Source organism: Malus domestica, chromosome 11 (assembly GCF_042453785.1).
Source record: "Malus domestica chromosome 11, GDT2T_hap1".
In the NCBI taxonomy this organism is placed as follows: Eukaryota; Viridiplantae; Streptophyta; class Magnoliopsida; order Rosales; family Rosaceae; genus Malus; species Malus domestica.
This window is the reverse complement of record NC_091671.1, coordinates 10745215-10768267: the sequence shown is the minus strand read 5'-3', so window position 1 is coordinate 10768267 and position 23053 is coordinate 10745215. Positions and strand designations below refer to the sequence as shown.

The following is a 23053-nucleotide window of genomic DNA, read 5'->3' as shown; positions in this document are numbered from 1 at the left end:
AAAAAGGTTGATGTATAGAAAGCATGGGCATATAGAGGTGAAAGGGTATACCAATGCAGATTAGGCTGGAAATATCACTGATCGGCGATCTACGTCGGGATACTTCATATTTGTAGTTGGTAATCTTGTGACATGGAGAAGTAAGAAGCAAAATGTGGTGGCAAGGTCTTCGGCCGAGGCTGAGTATAGAGGAATGGCACATGGTATTTGTCAGCTTCTATGGCTTCAGATTCTACTCACTGAGATCGGGTTTAAACCAAAAGGTTCTATGCTGTTGTAATGTGATAATCAAGCAGCACGACAGATAGCTAACAATTTGGTGCAGCATGATAGGACCAAACATGTTGAGGTGGATAGACATTTTACCAAAGAAAAGTTGGATGTTAAGTTGGTTGACATTCCGTTCGTGAAGATAAAAGAACAGTTGGCAGATATTCTAACTTATGCAGTTTCTGCAAGAAGGTTTCAAGACTCACTTGACAAGTTAAGCCTAGGTGATATTTATGCACCAACTTGACGGGGAGTATTGGCGCGAGTCAACAATAATACAATAGGAATGTGATTGTGTTTCCTAGTTTGGGTATAACTCTCATTTTATGTCTTTAATATTCCTTGTAGAACAAGGATTGAGTATGTATATATATGTGTTGCTTCGTATGAGAGAAGAATAGAGAAATATATTGAAACCCTAAAATTAGTTTTATCTACCCAAGATTTTATTCAGTTCAGTGTCCTATATAATCCAATCATCATATTCTTCATCAAACAGTGTCCTAAATATTGTTTAATTAGATAATTTAAAGCTTTTGTTTGCTTGCGTCACTGTCACCGTCACCGTCATGGGGAGCTTTCAGTTTGTGTTTAATCAGGTTAATGGCAAAAATGGCAAAGCACGAAGAACTCCCGATTCCAACCAATTCATGACACCATCAACGCCGTCTACGATCACTCCACCCAACTCGAGGAGGCCCAACTCTTCGCTTGCTCTCCAGGTCGGTCCCTTTTTATCTCTCTCTCTCTCTCTCTCTTTGGGTTTTTTTTTTTTTTTTTTTTTTTTTTTTTTTTTTTTTTTCAATTTTCGATTTTGTGCGTGTGTTTGAGTTTTTGATCGGACTGTGTGTGCATTCAAGGAGAGTGAACTTGACCAGAGAGCACATAGACTACGAGGGCTACTCGGTGCTGCCGTTGGCCATGCGACAGTACACCATTGTCGCAATTTGGAAGCACAAACGACGACGGAGACACCGAGAAAGTTCTCATAATTTCCAATGGTCAACAAGAAGTACCAAATTTGTACTTAGCCAACCGACCCTACCAAGGTAGTAAATTGTTTGACTTAATCATCATTCGTTTAACTACAACGTTATCCCAGTTGATATCGGAGTTCAATTTCGGTCAAAGTTTTTTTACTTATATAATTTTTTGGTGGTTGAAGGAAATTTAGAATCACAAATGGGGGCCTTATTTCATTTGGGTCGTCTTTGGAAATGTTCGACTACTTCTATAAGTCCCTCCATTATTGGCCTATTGATCTCAATGTCAATAAGGTATGAAACAATGTTATGAATTTGTTGTTAACCTTTTAGCCATGCATTCATTTGCTAAAAGTTAAAGACTGGAACTTTTTGTTAGTGTATAGCAATATACTGTATGATTTATTTAATTTGGATTTGGGAAATTTGGTAATGGATTGTTTGCTTTCCCCTGTTTGGTTGATCATCAACTGCTGCGGATTTGGTGTATTACCTAGTTTTATGAAAAAAATTATTTAGGATTCAGCTACATATGCTAATACGGTACAAATAGGTTTTTGTTTTTATCAGTATAGTTGGAGTCGTTATGTAGGAATTTATTCATTCCGATTGCTAGAAAGATAGAGGGGAAGATATTGGTTTCGAGTTGAATGTTATGTTTTGAATTTGAGTGAGTATCACTCATTTATGTGTTTGAAGATCTAATTTAATCGTGAATCTGAATTCTCTTGGAATTTGCTATGAAGCTCTATCATGGCAGTTCTTTGGTCTTGATACATTAAAGCAAGAATCTGTTCACATCATTCTGGATTTGAGTTCATAGAGTTGAATTACGTTTATGCATTGAGATTAGCTTTAGAATTTTCAATTAAAACATGATTAATTTGTAAGATTTGTGTAAATTGGTTGTAATCACGGGCCCTACTTGCAATGTACAGAGTTTTTTTCATTTCAACATTTGTGTTATTCTTCTTTGATGATTTTCAGAAACTTTTAATTCGAATATCTCCTCTGGCCTTTTTGTAATGTTGTATTTTACCACAAGCTAAAAATATTCATGTTTCCCACCACGAAAAGTACAACACCAATAGTTAGAGCACACAATATGTCAATAACAATCTTCTAAATTTTAAACAACATACCCTAATTCTTTGGTGTATGAGTGCCTATATGTCAAACAAAGTACATTGAATCAACCGAAATTTTGAATAAAATTTGGAACTTAGGATAGTGTCATTTATAATTAATTATCTTGAGCGAGTGTATTTACAACATGTTTTCATCTTTGCATCAACTTGAGCTTAGTCAATTAGTTAGAAAGTTAAAGAAGCTAAATAATTAGTTGAATCTTTAATGGAGTTCTATTGCAATTCAAAGTCATTTTAAGTTCTATTGCAATTCAAAGTTTAGGGTTTTGTTTGGTCATCATTGACGAAGTAAAGGTAAGTTCTTTCCGGATTTTAATATTTGGGGTTTGCTTTTTATTTCTAGATCTTCCCAAGATAGTGCTTCTGTTACACTAATGGAGAAACCGTAAACCTGAAAGTGAATGGTTCGTTTTCTAGCAATGATATATTATGCCTCAGTAAACGTTATTGTGTTTAATTTTGTTCCGCTGCAGCTATTGCTTATCAGAATGCAAAACAAGAGTGAAACAAGAGGAAAATTAGTTTTCATTTCTTCTGAGTAAGTTTGTTTCATCTTTTTGCCTCCAGTTTTCTGATTTTTTTTTTTTATCATTGTTTAATTTGTCTAACTATTATGCCCCAGTAAAATTTGTTAACAGAGAACTGAGATTGGATGATACGGTTGAAGAAGCCAACATAAAGGCAAGAGAGAGTCTCCAACCAAGAAGTTTTCCTCACTCGGGAAATTAAGGGAACACTACCCCAACCTACATGCTCCACTCAGAAAGCTTCAACATACAAGCTTCAACAAAAGAAAATTCAAAGAACTTAGCGAAGAAGGCTTTGGTGTATTTAACACAATACGTTGAAATGAAGGAAAGCTTATTTATTGATATCCCCGATAAGCTACAAATATGTACATATACATGAGTCAAAATAAACACACAAGAGGGAGCCTTCACAAAGGTTGCTTAGGAGAAGTCTCAGCAGTCGGTAGAGCCCCAGAAAGAGAAGGCACCGGAGGGGGATCATTTGGAGCCTCAGTACTGGACAGAACCCTAGAAGGAGGAGGCATCAGAGGTTGATCATTTGGAGCTTCATTACGCGGTACAGCCCCAGAAGACGAAGGCAATAAATGCCTTTGGAACAAACCCACAAATCTCTGATGATCAAGTAAAACCTGACCATCAGTTTCCTTCATCTGGTCAAGCTTCCTCTTCATGTTTGTAGCATAGTCATGTGCGAGCCGGTGCAACTGTTTATTCTCATGCTTGAGCCCTCTAATCTCCTGTTTGAGACTCATCACTTCAGCCGCCAATGATTCAACTTGGCGGGTTCGAGCAAATAGGCGTTGGGCCATATTAGACACAGAACCTGCACACTGAACACTGAGAGCCAGCGAATCCTTAACAGCTAACTCATCAGACCGTTTGGAAAGTAGTCTGTTATCTTTGGGAGTGAGAAGGTTCCTGGCCACCACCGCAGCAGTCATATCATTCTTCATCACGGAATCCCCAACGGTAAGAGGACCAGTTGGGGAGACGAAGGATGGGCGCCATATGTTGTCTGGAGAAGGCGGGGCTGCCTCTTCAACAAGGTTCAAGTCAAAACGACGGTCGGAGGGGCCAGACATTTTCAAAGGTGTTGAAGAGAGAAGAGGTCGGACAAATCAAGATCTTAGAAGTGCAAGAATGAAGCTTCTACTGGTGGAGATTCAAGTGTGCTTTGGAACTTAATGCCAGCCTCTATAAAAATCTGCACTCGACGGAGCTTCAGAAATCAAAGAGGCGCCTGCTCAGAAATCGAAGAGGCGTTTGCTTTCTCAAAAGTTGGGCTGCTTAGAGATCACGAGGGTTGATCTCAGAAATCGAAGAGCCGTTTGCTTTCTCAAAAGTTGGGCTGCTCAAAGACCACGAAGGCCGATCTCAGAAATCGAAGAGGCGCTCGCTTTCTCAAAAGCTGGGCTCCCTAGAGACCACGAGGGCCGATCTCAGAAATCGAAGAGGCACCTACTTTTCCAGCCTTGTCAGCACCTGTCACACGCACACTCAGCTTTGCGGAAATTATGGGCATTCTGTCAAAGACTTCTGGGGAAGTAGAAAACACATGAATCTTACTGTTCAATCACCCACTTCCCACACGCAACAATAGCTCATGGGTACCACAAATAACTTTGCCAAAGTTCTCTGCCAAAGTTGAGCACGTGAAGCTTGCAGCTCCCACTACATCGCTCTGACCAAGAAGGGTAAAAGAATAGCAAAGAAACAGCACTAACAAAGTTTAGACCCATAAATTTTGAAGGTATAGCTACCATATTATTACCCACAAGGGTAAAGGAACAGTACCACTGCTGGATAATTGGAAAGTCCATGTATGTCAACCTCTGTGCTTCGTGGCAAGGTAGACTAGCAAACATGCCCAACCTTTACTCACATTCGAGAAAACACTCCCAATAAGATTGCTTGCTCCAAAATCGAAGAGGCACCGTCCTCCGAATCTAAAGAGCCAGACTCCCAACATGACTACTTTCTTAAAAATCGAAGAGAGGGTAAAGGAACAGTACCATTGCTGGATAATTGGAAAGTCCCTGTGTGTCAACCTCTGTGCTTCGTGGCAAGGTAGACTAGCAAACATGCCCAACCTTTACTCACATTCGAGAAAACACTCCCAACAAGATTGCTTGCTCCAAAATCGAAGAGGCACCGCCCTCCGAATCTCGAGAGCCACTCTCCCAACATGATTACTTTCTCAAAAATCGAAGAGACACTGCTCCCCGAATCTCGAGAGCCAGACCCCCAGCATGATTGCTTTCTCAAAAATCGGTGAGGCACCGTTCTCCGAATCAATCGAAGAGGCGCTCGCTTTCTCAAAAGCTGGGCTGCTCAGAGACCACGAGGGCCGATCTCAGAAATCGAAGAGGCATCTACTTTTCTAGCCTTGTCAGCACCTGTCACACGCACACTCAGCTTTGCAGAAATTATGGGCATTCTGTCGAAGACTTCTGGTGAAGTAGAAAGCACATGAATCTTACTGTTCAATCACCCACTTCCCACACGCAACAATAACTCATGGGTACCACAGATCACTTTGCCAAAGTTCTCTGCCAAAGTTGAGCACGTGAAGCTTGCAGCTCCCACTACATCGCTCTGACCAAGAAAGGTAAAAGAATAGCAAAGAAACAGCACTAACAAAGTTTAGACACATAAATTTTGAAGGTCTAGCTACCATATTATTACCCACAAGGGTAAAGGAACAGTACCACTGCTGGATAATTGGAAAGTCCCTGTGTGTCAACCTCTGTGCTTCGTGGCAAGGTAGACTAGCAAACATGCCCAACCTTTACTCACATTCGAGAAAACAGTCCCAACAAGATTGCTTGCTCCAAAATCGAAGAGGCACCGTCCTCCGAATCTCGAGAGCCAGACTCCCAACATGACTACTTTCTCAAAATCGAAGAGAGGGTAAAGGAACAGTACCATTGCTGGATAATTGGAAAGTCCCTGTGTGTCAACCTTTGTGCTTCGTGGCAAGGTAGACTAGCAAACATGTCCAACCTTTACTCACATTCAAGACAACACTCCCAACAAGATTGCTTGCTCCAAAATCGAAGAGGCACCGCCTTCCGAATCTCGAGAGCTAGACTCCCAACATGATTACTTCCTCAAAATCGAAGAGACACTGCTCTCCGAATCTCGAGAGTCAGACCCCCAGCATGATTGCTTTCTCAAAAATCGAAGAGGCATCGTTCTCCGAATCTCGAGAGCCAGATACCACAGACCACTTTTTCAAAGTGCTCTGACAGAGTTAAAACATGTGAAACTGGCAGCTCCCACTACCGTGCTATGACCAAGCAGGGTAAAGGAATAGCATTACTACTTGTTGTTAGGGAGACTCCTATATATGTCGACCTCCATCCCCAACGGACAGGCAGACCTGCAAAAATGCTCAACCCTTCATCATATCTGAGAGGGCACTCCCAACAAAGCCTTTCGAAATATTCAGCTTTCTTTCCCCCCGATAATACCTCTGCAAACAAGCTATACTAGAGCAAGAATATCTCATATCATCAGGGTTAAAAGCAAGAGTATCCCATATCATGCTTTTTCCCTGTTTTTTCTTTTGGCCTTGTTTTTACCTGCAAGACAAGGAGAAAGAGAGCAATCAGTCAGCACTTGGAATCAAGCTTCCAGCCAGGAACTGACTGCCTGGAACCCCTTACCTGATTACTTACCTGGCATTGCTCTCGAGTACTCATCTTCATCATCTTATGTTTCCAGGGAAGATTCCGCATCTGCTTGAGGAACAGATAGGGCAAGTGCGAAGGATACAAGGAAGCATGTGGAGACAAGCGTAACAGCACACGTGCCGATACATCCATTACTCTGTCAAAAGCAAAAGTATCCCATATCAGCAGGGTGGAACGTACTCTAGATTTGATGGACTTGTTTTGACCCTCAAATTCTTCAGTCGGCCTTATACTCTGGAGGAAACCAGAAAACCCTCCAGCTCAGTTCAAGAATAAGCCTGTGGAAAGTTACTTCTTCAAAAGCAAAAGTATCTCATATCATCTCTTCTCATTTTTCTTCTCTTTATCCTTCATGCTGCTGCAAGATGGGGAGAAGGTGAACAATCAGTCGGAGCTCTGATTGCTTACCTTGTCTGTCACCTCTTTCAGCAGACCCCCTAGCTCGGCGACTTGGGGGACTCCTACTACATGGTTTGTATCGCGCTTGACCAAGCCTGAAACTACAAGTAAGCTTCAAGTGAAATTGATACATTACCTTGTGCATCTCCACCAGTTAAAGATACCACCCCTGGATGGAGGAAGAGTACTTCCAGAGAAGATGCCACATCTACCTATGAGACAGATAAGGCAAGTCAAGACGACACCACACTCCGATACTTAGAAGTTTCGTGATTACGAGATCATTCTCCCACAATATTTCCTAATGTCATTTGTACTAAATCATTCACTCGTACTCACTAAAGGAGAGCTTGAACCTATGTACTTGTGTAAACCCTTCACAATTAATGAGAACTCTTCTATTCCGTGGACGTAGCCAATCTGGGTGAACCACGTACATCTTGTGTTTGCTTTCCTATCTCTATCCATTTATATACTTATCCACACTAATGACCGGAGCAATCTAGCGAAGATCACAAAAAGCGACCGTTTTCGTTACCTATGATCTATCTTGCAAGAGAACGGAGAATTAGATGGAGATCTCAACCATAGAATACGAGCTGGATGGAAAGAGTGCATCCGGCGTGTTGTGTGACCGTCGTAGGCCACTGAAGCTCAAGGAAAAATTTTATAGGACGGCAATAAGGCCAGCGATGTTGTATGGCAGAGAATGTTGGGTGGTGAAGCATCAACACGTACACAAAATGGGTGTAGCGGAGATGAGGATGCTTCGTGGGATGTGTGGGCACACGAGAAAGGATAAGATTGGGAATGAGGATATCCGAGGTAAAGTAGGAGTAGCCGAAATTGTAGGAAAGATGAGAGAAAATCGGCTCTGGTGATTTGGACATGTGCAAAGAAGGCCGACTGACGCTCCGGTTCGAAGATGTGACTACGGGACAGAGGTTCAGGGCCGAAGGGGTAGAGGAAGACCTAGGAAAACTTTGGAAGAGACTCTAAGAAAAGACTTAGAGTACTTGGATCTAACGGAGGGCATGACACAAAACCGAGCGCAATGGCGTTCTAGGATTCATATAGCCGACCCCACTTAGTGGGAAAAGGCTTTGTTGTTGTTGTTGTTGATCTTTTAATTTATACCAAAACTACATGTCATGTTGTAGCTTTTTAGCCTCTTATTACGAGTATTACACATTTTTAAAGATCTTTTTATATTATATCGAGCCCACATTCGTCATTTGCTATATGAAACTATATTTTGGTACATTTTTTTTCTACATTTTGTATTAATTGTATGCATTCCTTTACTACACCATTTGAATGTCATGTTTCTTTTCTATTACAGATACGATGATGAAAGCTTTTCTTCACTCACCCTTGGAGAAAAAGAGGCATGCATACAAAAGATGCAACTGCCTAGAACCTTGGTTCACATTGAAGCATGTCATCAAAGGGAGTAGTCAACTTACAATTGCCAGATGGTGTAATTAGCATCTTTTATAGAGTTTTAATTTTTATGTAAATGGGTGATAGAATTTTAAACTTTTTGATAATGTTGAATAGTTTCGTACACCAAATGACAGATGTGGGCTTGACATAATATAAAAAGATCTTTAGAAATGTGTAACACCTGTCAATGTAGTTGTATACTGAAAGATGTGCTCTTTAATGCTAATTAGGATATAAGAATATCTAAAGCAATACATCTTTGCGTGTGGCGCCCGTGATGCAAAAATACCTCTCGCATGCACGTCAGTGCGTGCGGAGAGGCTAGTATATATATATAAAGGGTATGACACCATGATTTTATATATACATACGGCTAAAAAAGTCTCACTTCGTTTTCCAAGCATGGAGAAAAAAAGCAAAATATAACTCTTTTTTTTTTGTCAAAGCAAAATATAACTCTTTTATCCCCTCTAAAACTTCTAATTCAAGTTCATATTTTGAATCGTCAATGTCCCGTCAACGTTACTCCACATTTCATTTTTCTTGGATTATTGCTTGTGAATCCTAATACATAGATTTGCAGGCTCATGTTTACGTAATGCAATAAACCCTTAAACATATACAGGATCCTAAAGCACACTCTTCCTCACATTTCGTCTGCAGTTAAAACACTCAAATAACAATAGCTACAAGATACGGATAACATCAAACCATAAATGGGAAAAACGTATTTGGATTCTCACAAGCTTGTCATTCTCGTGTGTAATAACAAACACTTCAAATCCAATATTTTCAACCAGAAGATCCAAGCTTTCACTTGGCGCTCCTCCATTTAGCTTGAGGGGGTGTAAAGAAGCACATCATTCCCAGTCAACTCATCAGTGCCAATTAGGATCCAAGTCATCAGTACAGTCATCAATTACTTAGTGTAGAAGTTTTGTTTGTTGTAACTGAATTGTAACTAATCATAGCTTAAGGTTAATAAGTTATATTAGCTGTTTTCTAATCATTATTAGCTGACTTGTATAAATACCCCATGTAAAACTCAGATTCAATCAATGAGAAATATCTTTCTAAATATTAGCAACACCAATTTGGCCTAAGATCACCTTACAAGTATAAACTCTACGTATACCAAAAATTAAAGTTATAGACTGTACAATTGTGATTAAAATTCTATAGTAGCCAGTAGGAACCAAAGCTGAAAGCGAGCTTTGGGCAAGGGTTTAGTATGAATATTTGCAGTTTGATTGTGACTGGGCAATCGAACTGACAGAAGAGAAGCCAATACTAGTTCCCTAATATAATGATAGTCTATTTCCACGTGTTTGGTTCGAGCATGGAAGACCATATTAGATGCTAGAGAGATGGAAGACACATTATCACACCAAAGTACTGAAACTTTAGATAAAGGAAAGGCAATATCCTTGAAGATTTTGTAGATCCAAGTAACCTCTGCAGAAGTGTGAGCCAAAGATTGATATTCAGCTTCTGTGGAGGAACGAGCAACAGTGTGTTGCTTCTTTGCACTCCAGCTAATTAGATTACTACCATTGTAAATACAATAGCCACTGGTAGAGCGCCTGTCAAACACACATCCTGCCTAATCAGCATCCGAGAAGACAGTGAGATGCAATGAACTTTTCTTGAACCAAAGTCCTTCATTAACATTGCCTTTGAGAAATATAAGAGCTCTTTTAACAGCCTGAAAATGTGTCTCTGTTGAATGGTGTAAGAACTAACAGAGTTGATTTACAACAAAAGAGAGATCAGGCCGAGTCTAAGTTAAATATTACAATGCCCCAACAATGGATCAGTATTCATGTGGATTAGAAAGAAGTGTACCACTATGATCCAGTTTTTTACTACCAAGAGGTGTAGCACAAGGTTTACTGCCATCCATGTGTGTTTTGAGCAGAAGATCAACGACATATTTGTGTTGGGAGAGAAAAATTCCTTCTGAGCTTCTGTGGACTTCCAAACCCAGGAAATTGTGTAAGGGGCCTAAGTCTTTTACTGGAAATAGTTGATTGAGCTTATGGATAAAATCTTTGCAAATTTTTGCATTAGGCCCTATCACTAGTATATCATCAACGTATACTAGGACAATAACAAGGGCAGGCTCATATGCAACGAATAGAGAACAATCAAATTGAGAATTGGAAAAACCAAGAGAGACAAGAGTCTGAAATAACTTGTCATACCATGCCTTAGGGGCTTGCTTGAGACCATATAGGGATTTATAGAGCTTGCACACATAAGAAGCTTTGGATGGATCAATAAAACCCGGAGGTTGTTGCATAAAAACCCCATCCTTGAGTGTTCCATGTAGAAATGCATTACTAATATCCACCAATCAAATTGCACAGCCAAAGTCAAAAGAATCCTGATAGTAACAGGTTTAGCAACTAGACAAAACGTTTCTTGAAAATCAATGCCTTCTTGTTAATGAAACCTTTTTGCTACTAAACGGGCTTTGTACATGTCCACAGTGCCATCGGGTTTCCTTTTAATTTGGAAGACCTATTTACATCCCACCAGATTTTGATGTGGAGAGGAAGGAACAAGTGACCAAGTTCTTGTAGATTGTAGTGCTTGAAACTCCTCAGCCATGGCTTTCTTCCAATGATCATGTTTGGAGGCTTGAAGATAAGTGGTGGGAACAAAGGTTAAAGGATCAAGAGGATGTTTAGTAGCTGCCAAGGCTTTTAGTTTAAAAATCCCAACTTTGGATCTGGTGATCATAAAATGAGTGTTTGTAGGGATGATGGGATGTGGTACTGATGAAGAAGAAGCGAGGCTGGAAGAAATAGGTGGATGTGATGAGGAAGAGGAGGAGTTGGGTAACCATGGAGAAATGGCTAGAATTGAGGGAGTTGACTGTGGTAGTGAATGTGGTAGGTTGCAGGGTATTGAAAATGGAAGTGTGAAGGTAAGAGATGAGTGGTTTGTAGCTGTGATGATGAATCGATTGAAGGTTTGAAATCATGAAAGGGAAAATGTGTTTCATTGAATAAGACATGTCTTGAGATGTATACTTTGGATGTGAGAGGATCAAGGCATCTATAGCCTTTGTGTTGTAAGGTATAGCCCAGAAAAACACATTGAATACTCTTGCCATCTAACTTGGAGGTGGTATAAGGTTTAAGCCACATATAACAGCTACATCCAAAAACTTTAAGCTTGGAGTAATCTGGAGACTGGTGAAATAATAATTCCCATGGAAAGATTATAAGACCAGAAATGGGAATCCGGTTGATCAAATACAAGGCAGTAGAGAATGCCTCAACCCAGAATTTGTTTGGAACCTTTGATGCAGTGAGAAGAGTCCGAGCAATTTCTGTGACATGCCTATGTTTCCTCTCGACACAACCATTTTGTTCTGGTGTGTGAGGACAAGAAAGCTGATGCATAATACCATGTTGTAGTAGAAATAATTTGAGTGAATTCACCTCTTGAATTCATTCGAAGAACTTTGATTTTATTGCAAATCAAGTTTTCCACATAGCTTTTGAAATGAACAAATATGGAATATATTTCAAATTTGAGTTTCAATGGAAAGATCCAGCTATACTTTGTAAACTCATCAACAAACAAGACATAATATCTATAACCACTAACAGAAGATGTAGGTGCAGGTCCCCAGACATCATAATGCACAAGTTCTAAAGCAACAGACACTGAACCAACACTGGTAGTAAATGGCAGTTTGTGATTCTTGCCAATGGCACAATTTGAACAAAAGAAAGAAGTGAACTTTTTACCAGTATAGACAATAGAACTATTATTTAAAGTTTTCCTGAAGATGGCAGATGATGGATGACTAAGTCTGTTGTGCCAAACTTGCAAAGAAGCTTTAGTACTCATAAGTGCTGAATGAGAGTTGAATGCAGTTGATGTGTCTTGAAATGGATAGAAGCCATGTTTAACTGGCCCCCAAAAAAACATCATCCGCGAAATATGATCCTTGATTTTAGATCCATCAGAATCAAAGGTTAATTTGCAGTGATTATCTCTTAGGAGTTGATAAGCAGAGAGAAGATTATGCTTCATTGCAGGAACATGAAGAACATTATTTAAACGAAAATTGGCAATATGAGTGCTAAGAGTGCTAGTACCAATGTGATGGATGGGTATACCTTGACCATCACCTATATAGACCTTGTCTTGACCATTATATGGCACGAGAGATTGAATGGCAGAAACATCATTGGTAATATGGGATGTGGCTCCAGAGTCCATGAGCCAAGTAGAAGCAGAAGGTTTGTAGCTAGTGTGAGCACACATAGCTACTAGTTTTTGCATGAGGTATTTTGCTAGCAAAGGCATGATTCATCATTTTGAAGCAATCAATAGCTTCATGATCTGAAGCATGGCAAATTTGACATGGAAATTTGTTACCAGAGTTGTTACCAAAAGAATGGCCTCCAGAGTTGCAATTGTAACCACCAGAATTGCATTGAAGTTATTAGAATTGCCTATGTAATTACCCCGATAGTGACCACGAGAGTTGTTGCCACGATAGTTATTACCCCTGTAATGACCTTTGCCACGATAGTTAGTGCCACGAGAATTTGGTGTAGCATAACCTTGTGGTGTGGGAAGAAGAAGGGCTTAAGGCTGAGAATATTGAGCTGCATAAGCCTGAACAGGTTCAGAGATAGAAAAGGCAACAAACTTCTTTTGCGATTCATAAACAACTCTTTGTTGATCAACAGTCCATGTAATTCGTCCAAAGAGGTAGACGAGATGCAAAGCATAGTCGAGTCAATGAATGACTCATAATCATCAGATAGCCCTTGCAATGTAATTGCAATCAGATCACTTTCAGAAACTGGAGCTCCTACAGCCATGAGTGCATCAGAAATGGTCTTAATGAGTTGAATGTACTCAGAAATTGTAAGATCTCATTTCTTAACAGAATAAAGTTGAGATCAAAGTTGATGGATGTGAGCAGTTGAGACATCTTTGAAAATTTGCTCAAACATGAGACAAAATTCACGAGATGATTGAACACCAATTGTGAAAGGAATAATATCTTCCGAAAGTGTAGAATTCAGCCAAATAAGGATATTTTGATCCTTTTCATACCACAAATCAAAATCCGGATTTGGAATTCCAGTGTTCTTGCCAGATTCATCAAGAAAAAATGGACAGGGACAAACCTCAGAGCCATCAACAATTCCTATGAACTTATAACGACGAAAGATCGGAGCAAATAATGCCTTCCAGACTAGGTAATTGTCTTGTTTGAGCTTCGTATGAACCATACAGCTAATATTCTGAATTGAAATTGAAGAAATTGGGGAAGAAAAATGAACCGATGAGAAATTAAGGTTCATCGGAGCAGAATTTGGGTCAAGAACTTCAGGATTCACCGGAGATGAACTCGACAATGGCATCGTTACTGCATATCACAGAGAGGTGAAATCAAAGATCAATCAAGATTTGAGAAAAATCAAAGATCGGAGATCGCAGAAATCGAAGAGAGCACAGAAATTGAAAAGAGCACAGAAATCGAAACAACAAACAAAACAAAACTTCTACACTAAGTAATTGTTGACTGTACTGATGACTTGGATCCTAATTGGCACTGATGAGTTGACTGGGAATGATATGCTTCCTTAGCTAAGTCCGATCATTATTAATAAAGAGCTTTATAGTCAAATTAATAAAAGGGGTAGTTTAGTTGCGGCCCCTAGCCTAACTATTATTGTCACAGCCCGTCCTGAATAACTAATTTTTGTTGATGTGAAATGACAATTTCGCCCTTGGACGTTAAAGTGCGTGGTGTGTGATTTGTTTTGAAATGAGATTAATTGAGTTTCCCTAAGTTTTTTTGGAACCACTTAGGAACTAAAAAACTTTGGTTATGATAGAATGTTGGCTAGTTGTCGACCACACACATCACCTCTCCCTTCTCTCTCTTCTTCCTGTGCTCTCTCTCATATCTCGGACTCCCTCTTTCTCCTTCTTCTTGTACGGAAAAACACTAATGACCTTTCAAACCTCACTGATCAAGGAAGAAAATGGTACCATTGTGTTCGTGAAGCCCAGACGAGTCAATTGGTACTCATTTCAGGTAAGGATACCTTCGAAAACCCTAGTTTTTCATACCTTCGAAAACCTTAGTTTTTCATAACCCCGATTTATGCATTGTTCATGCACATGTAATTATGGATGTTTTTAGGAATTTGAAGCTTGTAGGAAGCTTAGTAAGGTTCCAAGGAAGCTCGGAGTGCTTCGTTTGAAGGTTTTGGACGTCGGGATCGTGTGGACAAAGTTTGGCCGGTTTTCTTGGAATTCTCCGGTGAGATTCCATGACTTTTAGAACTTTAAATTAGTATTATTGTGTTCTATAAGTTAAGAGCTTCATTTTGATATAAAATACGTGAAAAATGGTGTAAAAACGAGTGAGAAATGGGCAGTTGCAGGTCTGCCCAGAATCCGACGCCGGTGACACAGTTCCGGCGTCTGGAGGTTGGAGGTTGAAGGCGATGTTCGTGAGGTTGTATAGATCAATGTGGTATATTCATATACCCAAATTGAGCAATGTATGAGAAGTTATTAGCTAGTCTTGTCTATATGCTTTAAAATAACGTTTTTATAGTTAATTCGCATATAGGTGAGACTTATCCCGAGGACGAGCATATCCAGGGGCAACTCGGGGGTTACGACCCATCGACATATCAGTGAGTGGGCTTTTGTTTTCAGTATATACTTATATACTTGATATATTTCCCAAAAATGCATTTTAAAGAAAGTATGCTTTGAAATAAAATGCCAAATGCTTTTATATTTTGAATATGCATTCATGGTTGCATATATATATATATATATATATATATATATATATATATATATATATATATGTGGTGTTGTGAAGGCACATGTAAGTTCAAGTAAGTTACGTTTGGTTATGTGAATCATCGATGATGTGATATGTGATTAAATAATGTTAAGCTCATAAAACTGCACCTAGGGTGATTGTGATTTAGCTAGAGATGAGAAGTACATGCCTGTTTATTTACATCACCTCCCGCACTATATACTCATATTGGATCCAACTTAAGTGCACAGTCTTGTTGTACAGACTTTATTCATGGTTCCGACTCGTAGGTGACTAGCGATTTATCGCCTGGCTATTATGAGAGAATAGAGTTGAGCATAATAATATTGCACCCAATCTTGTCGTACAGACCCTGTGTAGGGGTTCTGACTTATGTGTAGTATATTGCCGTATAGGTCATAGTAGTGACTCCGGCTAGATTGAGTTTGAGCTATGAATTCAGCCGTACAGACTACCACAGAAGTTCCGTCTAACATATCATATTTCTATGAAATTATTATTAACTGTATTTTTTACTTTGTTACATTTTGGCATGGCATACATATGAATATAATTATGTGAAGCATGAACTGAAGTGATATGATTTTAGATATGTATATATATATATATATATATATATATATATATATATATATATATATGTATATGCTTATATCTTGATTCTGGGAAAATGATACATGTTTTACAGCGATGGGTTAGTTATGTTGATAAATGAAATGATTTTGTAAAACATTTGTTTTTGCCTACTCACGTTTTCTGTTTTGCGCCCTTCCAGGTTCTAAGTAAGCTTGTTGTCGGTGGCTCGGGATCGTTGGCAGTTCTGACCTATTTGAATAATAGTAGGACATTCCTAGTACTGTGTAACTAGTACTTGTCCTACTGGACTGCACCTAGACTTTATTCTCTGATTAGGAGTGTTCACTGTTGTAACTAACTCCTATCACTTTCTGTTTAGTAGTGCACTCTAGAAATTTGGTTTTTAATTATTCGTATATTCTTATATTTATTGCTTCCGCACTGTGCACATGGCTACGTCACTCTCACGCGATGGCCAGCATGCCTTGATCTCGGTCGGGGTGTGTCAATCAATTATAAACTCAAACTTTGTGCATTTTAGGTTTTAAATTGAAGTCCCTCTCTTACCATATAATTAACATAATTATAAAAGAGATGCAATAATACCAATGAAGACTCAAACTGTTATTTTGCTTTCATTTACACTACCAATTTAATTATTGAAATTTGCTTATGGGTTTCAAAAAAAAAAAAAATAATAATTGCTTCTAGGTGCGTTCTAGATTTATTTTCATTTTTATAAAGTATGAGTACATTTATATAAGGGTACATTTTACATATAAAAAATTGGTACATTTATATAAAAATGTGGGTACATTTCACATACAAAAAATTGGTACATTTTATACAAAAAAAAAAAAAAATGGGCACATTTTATATAAATTAAATGGGTACATTTTATATAGAAAAACAATGGATACATTTTATATAAAAAAAACAATGGGTTTTACATTACAAAAATAAATAGATTTTACATTAAAAAATTGGTACGTTTTACATAAAAAGAAGGGAGTTTTAATGAAAATCCCGCGGTACTGTTCACTTTATAGAAAAACCACATTTTTACACTAAAAAGTCAAACCTGGTACTATTCACTTTACTCTTTATTTTATCCTTATCATTAAAACTCAAAGTTTTCAAGCCTTTTTCATTGGTTTTCCTTAAAAAGAATGGTACTTACAAAACAAAACAAAATTGGTACATTTTGCATATAACAAAGTGGTGCATTTCTAAAGAAAAATGGACACATTATGTGTAAGATTCCACATCGCTCAGGAGTGAGGATCATGTAAGCCTTATATGTATATTCTCATCTCTACCTAGCACGAGGCCTTTTAGGAACTCATTGGCTTCGGGTTCCATCGAAACTCCGAAGTTAAGCGAGTTCAGGAGAGAGCATTCCTATGATGGGTGACCCACTATGAAGTTATCGCGTGAGTTCACAGAAACAAAACCGTGAGGGCGTGGTCGGGGCCCAAAGTGGACAATATCGTGCTACGGTAGAGTCAAGCCCGGGATGTGGTGGGGGCCCGGGCTAGGATGTGACAATTTGGTATCAGAGCCAATCCCTGGTCGGAAGTGTGCCGACAAGGACATCGGGCCCTTAAAGGGGGTGGATTGTAAGATCCCACATCGCCCAGGGGTGAGGATCCTGTAAGCCTTATATGTATATTCTCATCTCTACCTAGCACGAGGCCTTTTGGGAGCTTATTGACTTCAGGTTCCATCGGAACTCTGAAGTTAAGTGAGTTCGGGTGAAAACATTCCTATGATGGGTGACCCACTGGGAAGTTCTCGTGTGAGTTCCCAGAAACAAAACCGTGAGGGTGTGGTCGGGGCCCAAAGCGGACAATATCGTGCTACGATGGAATTGAGTCCGGGATGTGGTAGGGGCCCGGGCCGGGATGTGACATTATGAACAAATTACGTATACAAGTAAAAGGTTAAAAGAATTATGAGTACAAATAAAACTTTAAAAAATATGGGCACAAAAAGAAATTAATACATGGGTACAGATTAAAACTGAAACGAAAATGGGTACAATTTAAAAAAAAAAAAAACAGTTGCATATTAAAAATGGGTATGAACTAAAAATAAAAATATATGATACAATGTTTAGCCATAAATATAAATATACCAAATGTAACATTTCTAACACTAAATGAATATATTTAGAAATACAACTCAATTGAAAAGAAATAAAATTCAATTATTATGACATGTAAATATTTTATTATTGCAATAATTTATGAGATTTATTAAAACTTAAGGACCTTGGTTAAAAATTCAAAAGAAATAAGGCTTTAATCAATGAAGTAGAAAAAAAAAAAAATATGAGAACCTAATTTCTCCTTAATAAAATAACTAAAGCTTTCTCACATCGTGTTATCATGCAGGGCTAGGTATTGTTTGTGTGTGTGTGTGTGTGTATCTTGTTATCATGGCTATTCGAGTTCTTAGACTGCAAACGAAATGTGAGGAAGAAGAGTATGATTCGGATGTTTAAATGCGCCAAGCAGATCCTAGCAGAGAAAAAGAGCAGAGGATCCAAATCCCTACTGAAAACTTTTCCTCGCGTTAGAAAAGGGATCCTTTCCGGATCTCTTCCTCTTAACCTACCAAATCAGAGAATCCATATCATTAAAATTTGATCCAATGGCTACAAACAGGGGTCCATTTTAAAAGTTATAATAACTTCAGTTGTTGAATCAAATTTCAATAGCACGGATCCCCTGATTTGGTGGATTAGGAGAAAGGGATCCAGAGATCGAGAATCCCTTTCCCTCGAGTTATTGCATATACTGTTAATTTACAACAAAATTTTCTTTTCAGCTGGATTCATACATATTACTTAACAAATACTTTAAACCTTTTAATTAGTATTAGGACAAATAAATCTCTGTTCCTTAACCTTAAATTCCCTTTCTATTTACTATATTTAACCAATTAATTAAAATTATAAATATACATAGCACATACAAAAGCATGTGATTAGTTCAACTTAATATAACCACCTATAACCTTAAATTATAACAAAATCTTACAATAACTATTGACCTACAAATTTTGATCATATCAGATCAAAAAACAACTATTCAAGCAGTAGAATGAAATACTCAAATGGAAAATCATTTTCCTTAATTACTAGCTCAATTAGGTAGCATTGTTGAAAATTAGAGTACTACCAACAAACTAAAGATGAACTATGAACATTATTTTATTAAACGGAAAACATATAAACAAGATTTCCGAAATGGCTACAAACTGAGGATTACATCTTGACTAACTTAATTCTCATACTAAACTACAACCTATATTTATAAAGAACTTTTCCGACAAGGTTTTGAATTTTAATAATTTTTAGATGTACCATCCTTTTATAATACCTAGCCTTAAGGCTTTACCACTTGTGAACCCGTAGGGCAGTCTTGTCACAACATTTTGAATCATCAACTCGTTGACACTTGATATGCTTCCATGGGAAACTTGTAACCCTAGCCCCTTGAGTACATTCATCAGTCTAGCATACGGGTAGTCTTGATTGGGACACAGAACTCGAATTATGGCTTCCGATGAACCTATAATCTTAACATCCACTTCCACACCACAACCACCTACTCTATTACTATCATAACTTGAATTTTTTCCAAGATTAATAATGTTAATTACGTTATTATTATGATCCACTTTGGATTTCTGGGGTGGTGGTAATTGTGCTTGGATTTTGGCCTCCAACGCCTCAACTTTTGCTTTGAGCTGGTTGATGTATGCCACTGCATCGGCAAGCAATGAGGATCTATCCATTTTAGACACGTTGGGGACAACTGAACGGAGGACACAGAATAGGTGGTTGAACTTAACCCTTCTCAATCTCTCTGCCTCGACGTGACTAAGCAATTGTGATGCTCTGGTTGCAGCTCCATGGTTTGATGATGGTCTTCCTCTTTTTTTCGATTGAGTGTTCTCTATGTTTTTAGAGGTGAATTTTCCAACAGAGTTAGAACGTGAGTCTGGTGGTGATATTGATGATCCACCTATATTTATAGGTTTAGCTTCGTTTCCACCACTTTCTGGTCAAAATGTAAAAATAATTAATCAGTCAATGACTCAATTGAAACAAAATTTTGGGGATCCTCTTCGAAATAAAAATTGGTGTCAGATACTGCAATTTGATTTTCGTACTTGGGCTAAGTATACAACAGCATTATGATATAATATATATATATAATGTAAATTGCATGAATATAATGTAATAGCAACATATTGCACAAGTAGATTATTATGCAAATGATATAACGTAGTAGAGATTGATTTACACGTGTCATTGTATTATTAACACGAAATGTTATGACGACGATTACTTGTTCTATGTAAACTTTTATTGTATAATGTACATATTATGTATGTGAGCTAGTTGATATATCACGATAGAGATAAATGAAAAGAGAAAAGTTAAGGAGTGGAGAGATCCAGCGTATAAATAAAATCATACATAATTACTTATTAATTAAAGTTATGTTTAAATTGATTTAGAGTTTGACATATACCAATAAGAGTAATGCTAGGAATACTACATTTGTAGATAAAATTTGCATATCGAATTATGTGTTACCAATAGGAAATGAGCACGTTTCTCAATATTTAAGTAATAATTCAATCATCAACTTCCATGTCGTTTAATTTACAAAATTTTATTTACAAATTTAGTCTTTAGTATTACTCACCAATAAACTATATTGTAGTGCTATTATAATAATATATTGTTGTATTAAAAAGAAATTGGCGTTTTGGATACCTTGTGTGGTCAACTCCTCTTGAGCTCCTAAACACCGTCCATTTTTCAAGGTAGGAACCAGTCCACTGGCCTCACGGCTGGCCTGCTGGTTTGAGAGCCTGTTGTGGCCATCGTCGTCGTCGTTAGATCGGAATAGTGACTTTGTTAGGTGCACAAGACCCCAATCTTGCTTGATCACATCCAAAGAAGCCAGTTCAACCACCCCACTCAAAGTTGCAATACAAACCAAAGTTTGGATTCCATGCATTCTTGCTTCTTTCACTCTCTCACACTCGTACAATTGAAACTCATGATCCCCTGCAAGCCAAACAAATCCTCCGGAACAAAATGCTTGTCCCAGAATGTTATTATCTGCAGTAAATGATTGGGTTAAAGAAACGCTGTAAAAGTAAAACCACTCAGAGTCAGTAACATCTCCATCATCATTATTCCCCACAAAATCCACATCGCTGAACCCTAATTTGGGTTGGTAACTATTAATGTCACTGCTTTTGTAATGGCCGCCGCCCCATGACAAATTGTTGTCTCCGGTGGCTTCCCAGAAAATAGCATACACCCAACATTCAGCAGCATTGTTCTCAACTATGAACTGTAGGCGCTGTTTGAATGTGGAAGATGATGGATTGTCTCGAAAATTGGGTGAAGAAAAAGAGGATAAGATTGCTTCCATGGCTACTTATTTGCTCTTTGCTACAAAGTCAAACAAGTGAGCGAGTGAGGAGTGAACTACAGGTGATTGGTTATGGGGATTTATAAAAGGATCACCATGCTTTGTTAATTTGTTTGGTGGATAGGGATGGGTATTGGGCAAAAATAGGTGGATTTGGTGCGACGGTTTATTTAATATTTTTTTTTTCATTTGAATTGTTGTTGCAACGGAATAATTTTTTAGTATACTTGAAACGTGACTACTTAACTTTGTTTTTTTAATTCACATGATTTGAATTTGTTTTTATTTAATACACCTTAATCATAATTTTAATATTCATACAACTCTTGTTGCAACGATATATTTTTAAGGGTTTTTATCACAAGTAGTTCCTGAAATTGACGCATGTTCTCACTTTGGTCCTTCAATTTCAAAATCAATCAATGTCGTCACTAAAATTAACTACCACACATCAATTTGGTCCCTACCCTTACAATCCGTTAAATATTTTGTTAATATATTGAGGTGGCATATAAGTGGGACCCATTGCTCCAATAATACATGCCATGTAGATTATATAAAAAATAATTAATTCTTTTAAATTGTTTAAGTTCTAAAATTTATTTTTTTAAAATGAAATGGAAAAAAAAAAACAAAAAAAAAAATAAAAAGGGGAAATTTCACAGCGGTCGTAACTTAGGGCTTTGCTGTAGAGGCGTCGGCGCTGCTATATTGGACGAAGGCCTTCAACTGGTGGTGACAAAGTGCGGTGTTGGCTGCAAGTGAGGAGCCATTAGAACCTCAGGTTCAGGTGAGGGGCAAAATTTGTTGTTCAATAAACAAGGTTTTGGAGCCAATTTCCAATTCGCAGGAGACAAGGTTTAAATTTAAATTTGTAATATTCATCAGATTGTCCATTAATTGGTTATGATTATAAGGGTCTGCATTCAGATTTTCCGTTTGGTTACTGGGAGTGGGCGAACAAGAAAATAGAGCTAAACCAAACCAAAAAGAGATTATCGGTGGTTTTACCCAGTTCCAAGTCTTGCTCAGAGACAATATCTCTTCTTCTTTTTTTTTTTAATGGTTTTAAAATTTTAACAAACTTTTTAAAAATGGTACTGTATAATTCATGTGTCATCATACATTATTGGAGCAATGGGATCAGGTCAGCACATTAACAGGAAATTTAACCGATTGTTACGGTAGGAACCAAATTGATGTAGGGTAGTCAATTTCAAGGACGACATTAATTGATTTTGAAATTAAAGGACCAAAATAAGGATATATGTCAATTTCAAGAACTGTTTATGATAAAAATTCTATTTTTAAATCTAGGCCTACATGTTTTGTTTAGAATTGTTGTTGCAATCGTAGGACTACTATAGCCACGTGATAAAACGTAGGATAGGGAAGATTAGGGGAAATAATTTGCATTTTTTTAAGTATTACAACTAGAATTTTCACCACGTTCTTTCCTGTTCTTATTTCTGCTGTTTGATTACTGTCAACATTCGAAAACGTGTTATAAAAATAGTAGGATTATGAAAAACATTTAAATACTGAAGGGATCTTTTCTCCTTTTTATTCATCTAATTATCAAGTTATGTCGAAGCATATGCCTACGATCTCTAATGGAATGTGAAGTTCTAAAATACGTTAAGCGCTATTCGGACGGCGGTTTGGGGCCTAGAACCTAAGCGGCTAGGTGG

General features: G+C 37.9%; 2 protein-coding genes across 4 annotated transcripts; one reads left to right on the top strand and one right to left on the bottom strand.

Annotated features, from left to right (window-relative positions):
• Positions 1-788: 788 nt before the first annotated feature.
• On the top strand, positions 789-8642 carry LOC103447827 (uncharacterized). Of its 3 annotated transcripts, none has more exons than XR_011573452.1 (5): positions 789-992; positions 1131-1319; positions 1436-1547; positions 2875-2939; positions 3040-7881. XR_011573452.1 is itself a non-coding variant. In XM_029088462.2 (5 exons), exons 2-5 carry the CDS (start codon positions 1192-1194, stop codon positions 8480-8482), a joined length of 420 nt encoding a protein of 139 aa, XP_028944295.1. In that variant the 5' UTR covers positions 789-992; positions 1131-1191; the 3' UTR covers positions 8483-8642. The 3 variants fall into 3 exon arrangements, 1 of the variants encoding a protein (XP_028944295.1); XR_011573451.1 differs by having other exon boundaries at positions 3024-3093; XM_029088462.2 differs by lacking the exon at positions 3040-7881 and adding an exon at positions 8368-8642.
• A 10454-nt stretch (positions 8643-19096) lies between these two features.
• On the bottom strand, positions 19097-21505 carry LOC103447823 (transcription factor MYC4-like). Its single transcript, XM_008387025.4, has 2 exons — positions 20693-21505; positions 19097-19967 (listed from the first exon to the last, which is right to left on the bottom strand). Exons 1-2 carry the CDS (start codon positions 21360-21362, stop codon positions 19258-19260), a joined length of 1380 nt encoding a protein of 459 aa, XP_008385247.1. The 5' UTR covers positions 21363-21505; the 3' UTR covers positions 19097-19257.
• Positions 21506-23053: the final 1548 nt, after the last annotated feature.

Excerpts from the sequence above, each read along its gene's own strand:
- LOC103447827 (XM_029088462.2), top strand. The coding sequence starts at position 1,192 with ATGCGACAGTACACCATTGTCGCAATTTGGAAGCACAAACGACGACGG. Across the intron at positions 1,320-1,435 it reads AGCCAACCGACCCTACCAAG|GAAATTTAGAATCACAAATG; the intron begins GTAGTAAATTGT and ends TGGTGGTTGAAG. Across the intron at positions 2,940-8,367 it reads TTAGTTTTCATTTCTTCTGA|ATACGATGATGAAAGCTTTT; the intron begins GTAAGTTTGTTT and ends TTTCTATTACAG.
- LOC103447823 (XM_008387025.4), bottom strand. The coding sequence starts at position 21,362 with ATGGAAGCAATCTTATCCTCTTTTTCTTCACCCAATTTTCGAGACAAT. Across the intron at positions 19,968-20,692 it reads AGAGGAGTTGACCACACAAG|AAAGTGGTGGAAACGAAGCT; the intron begins GTATCCAAAACG and ends CATTTTGACCAG.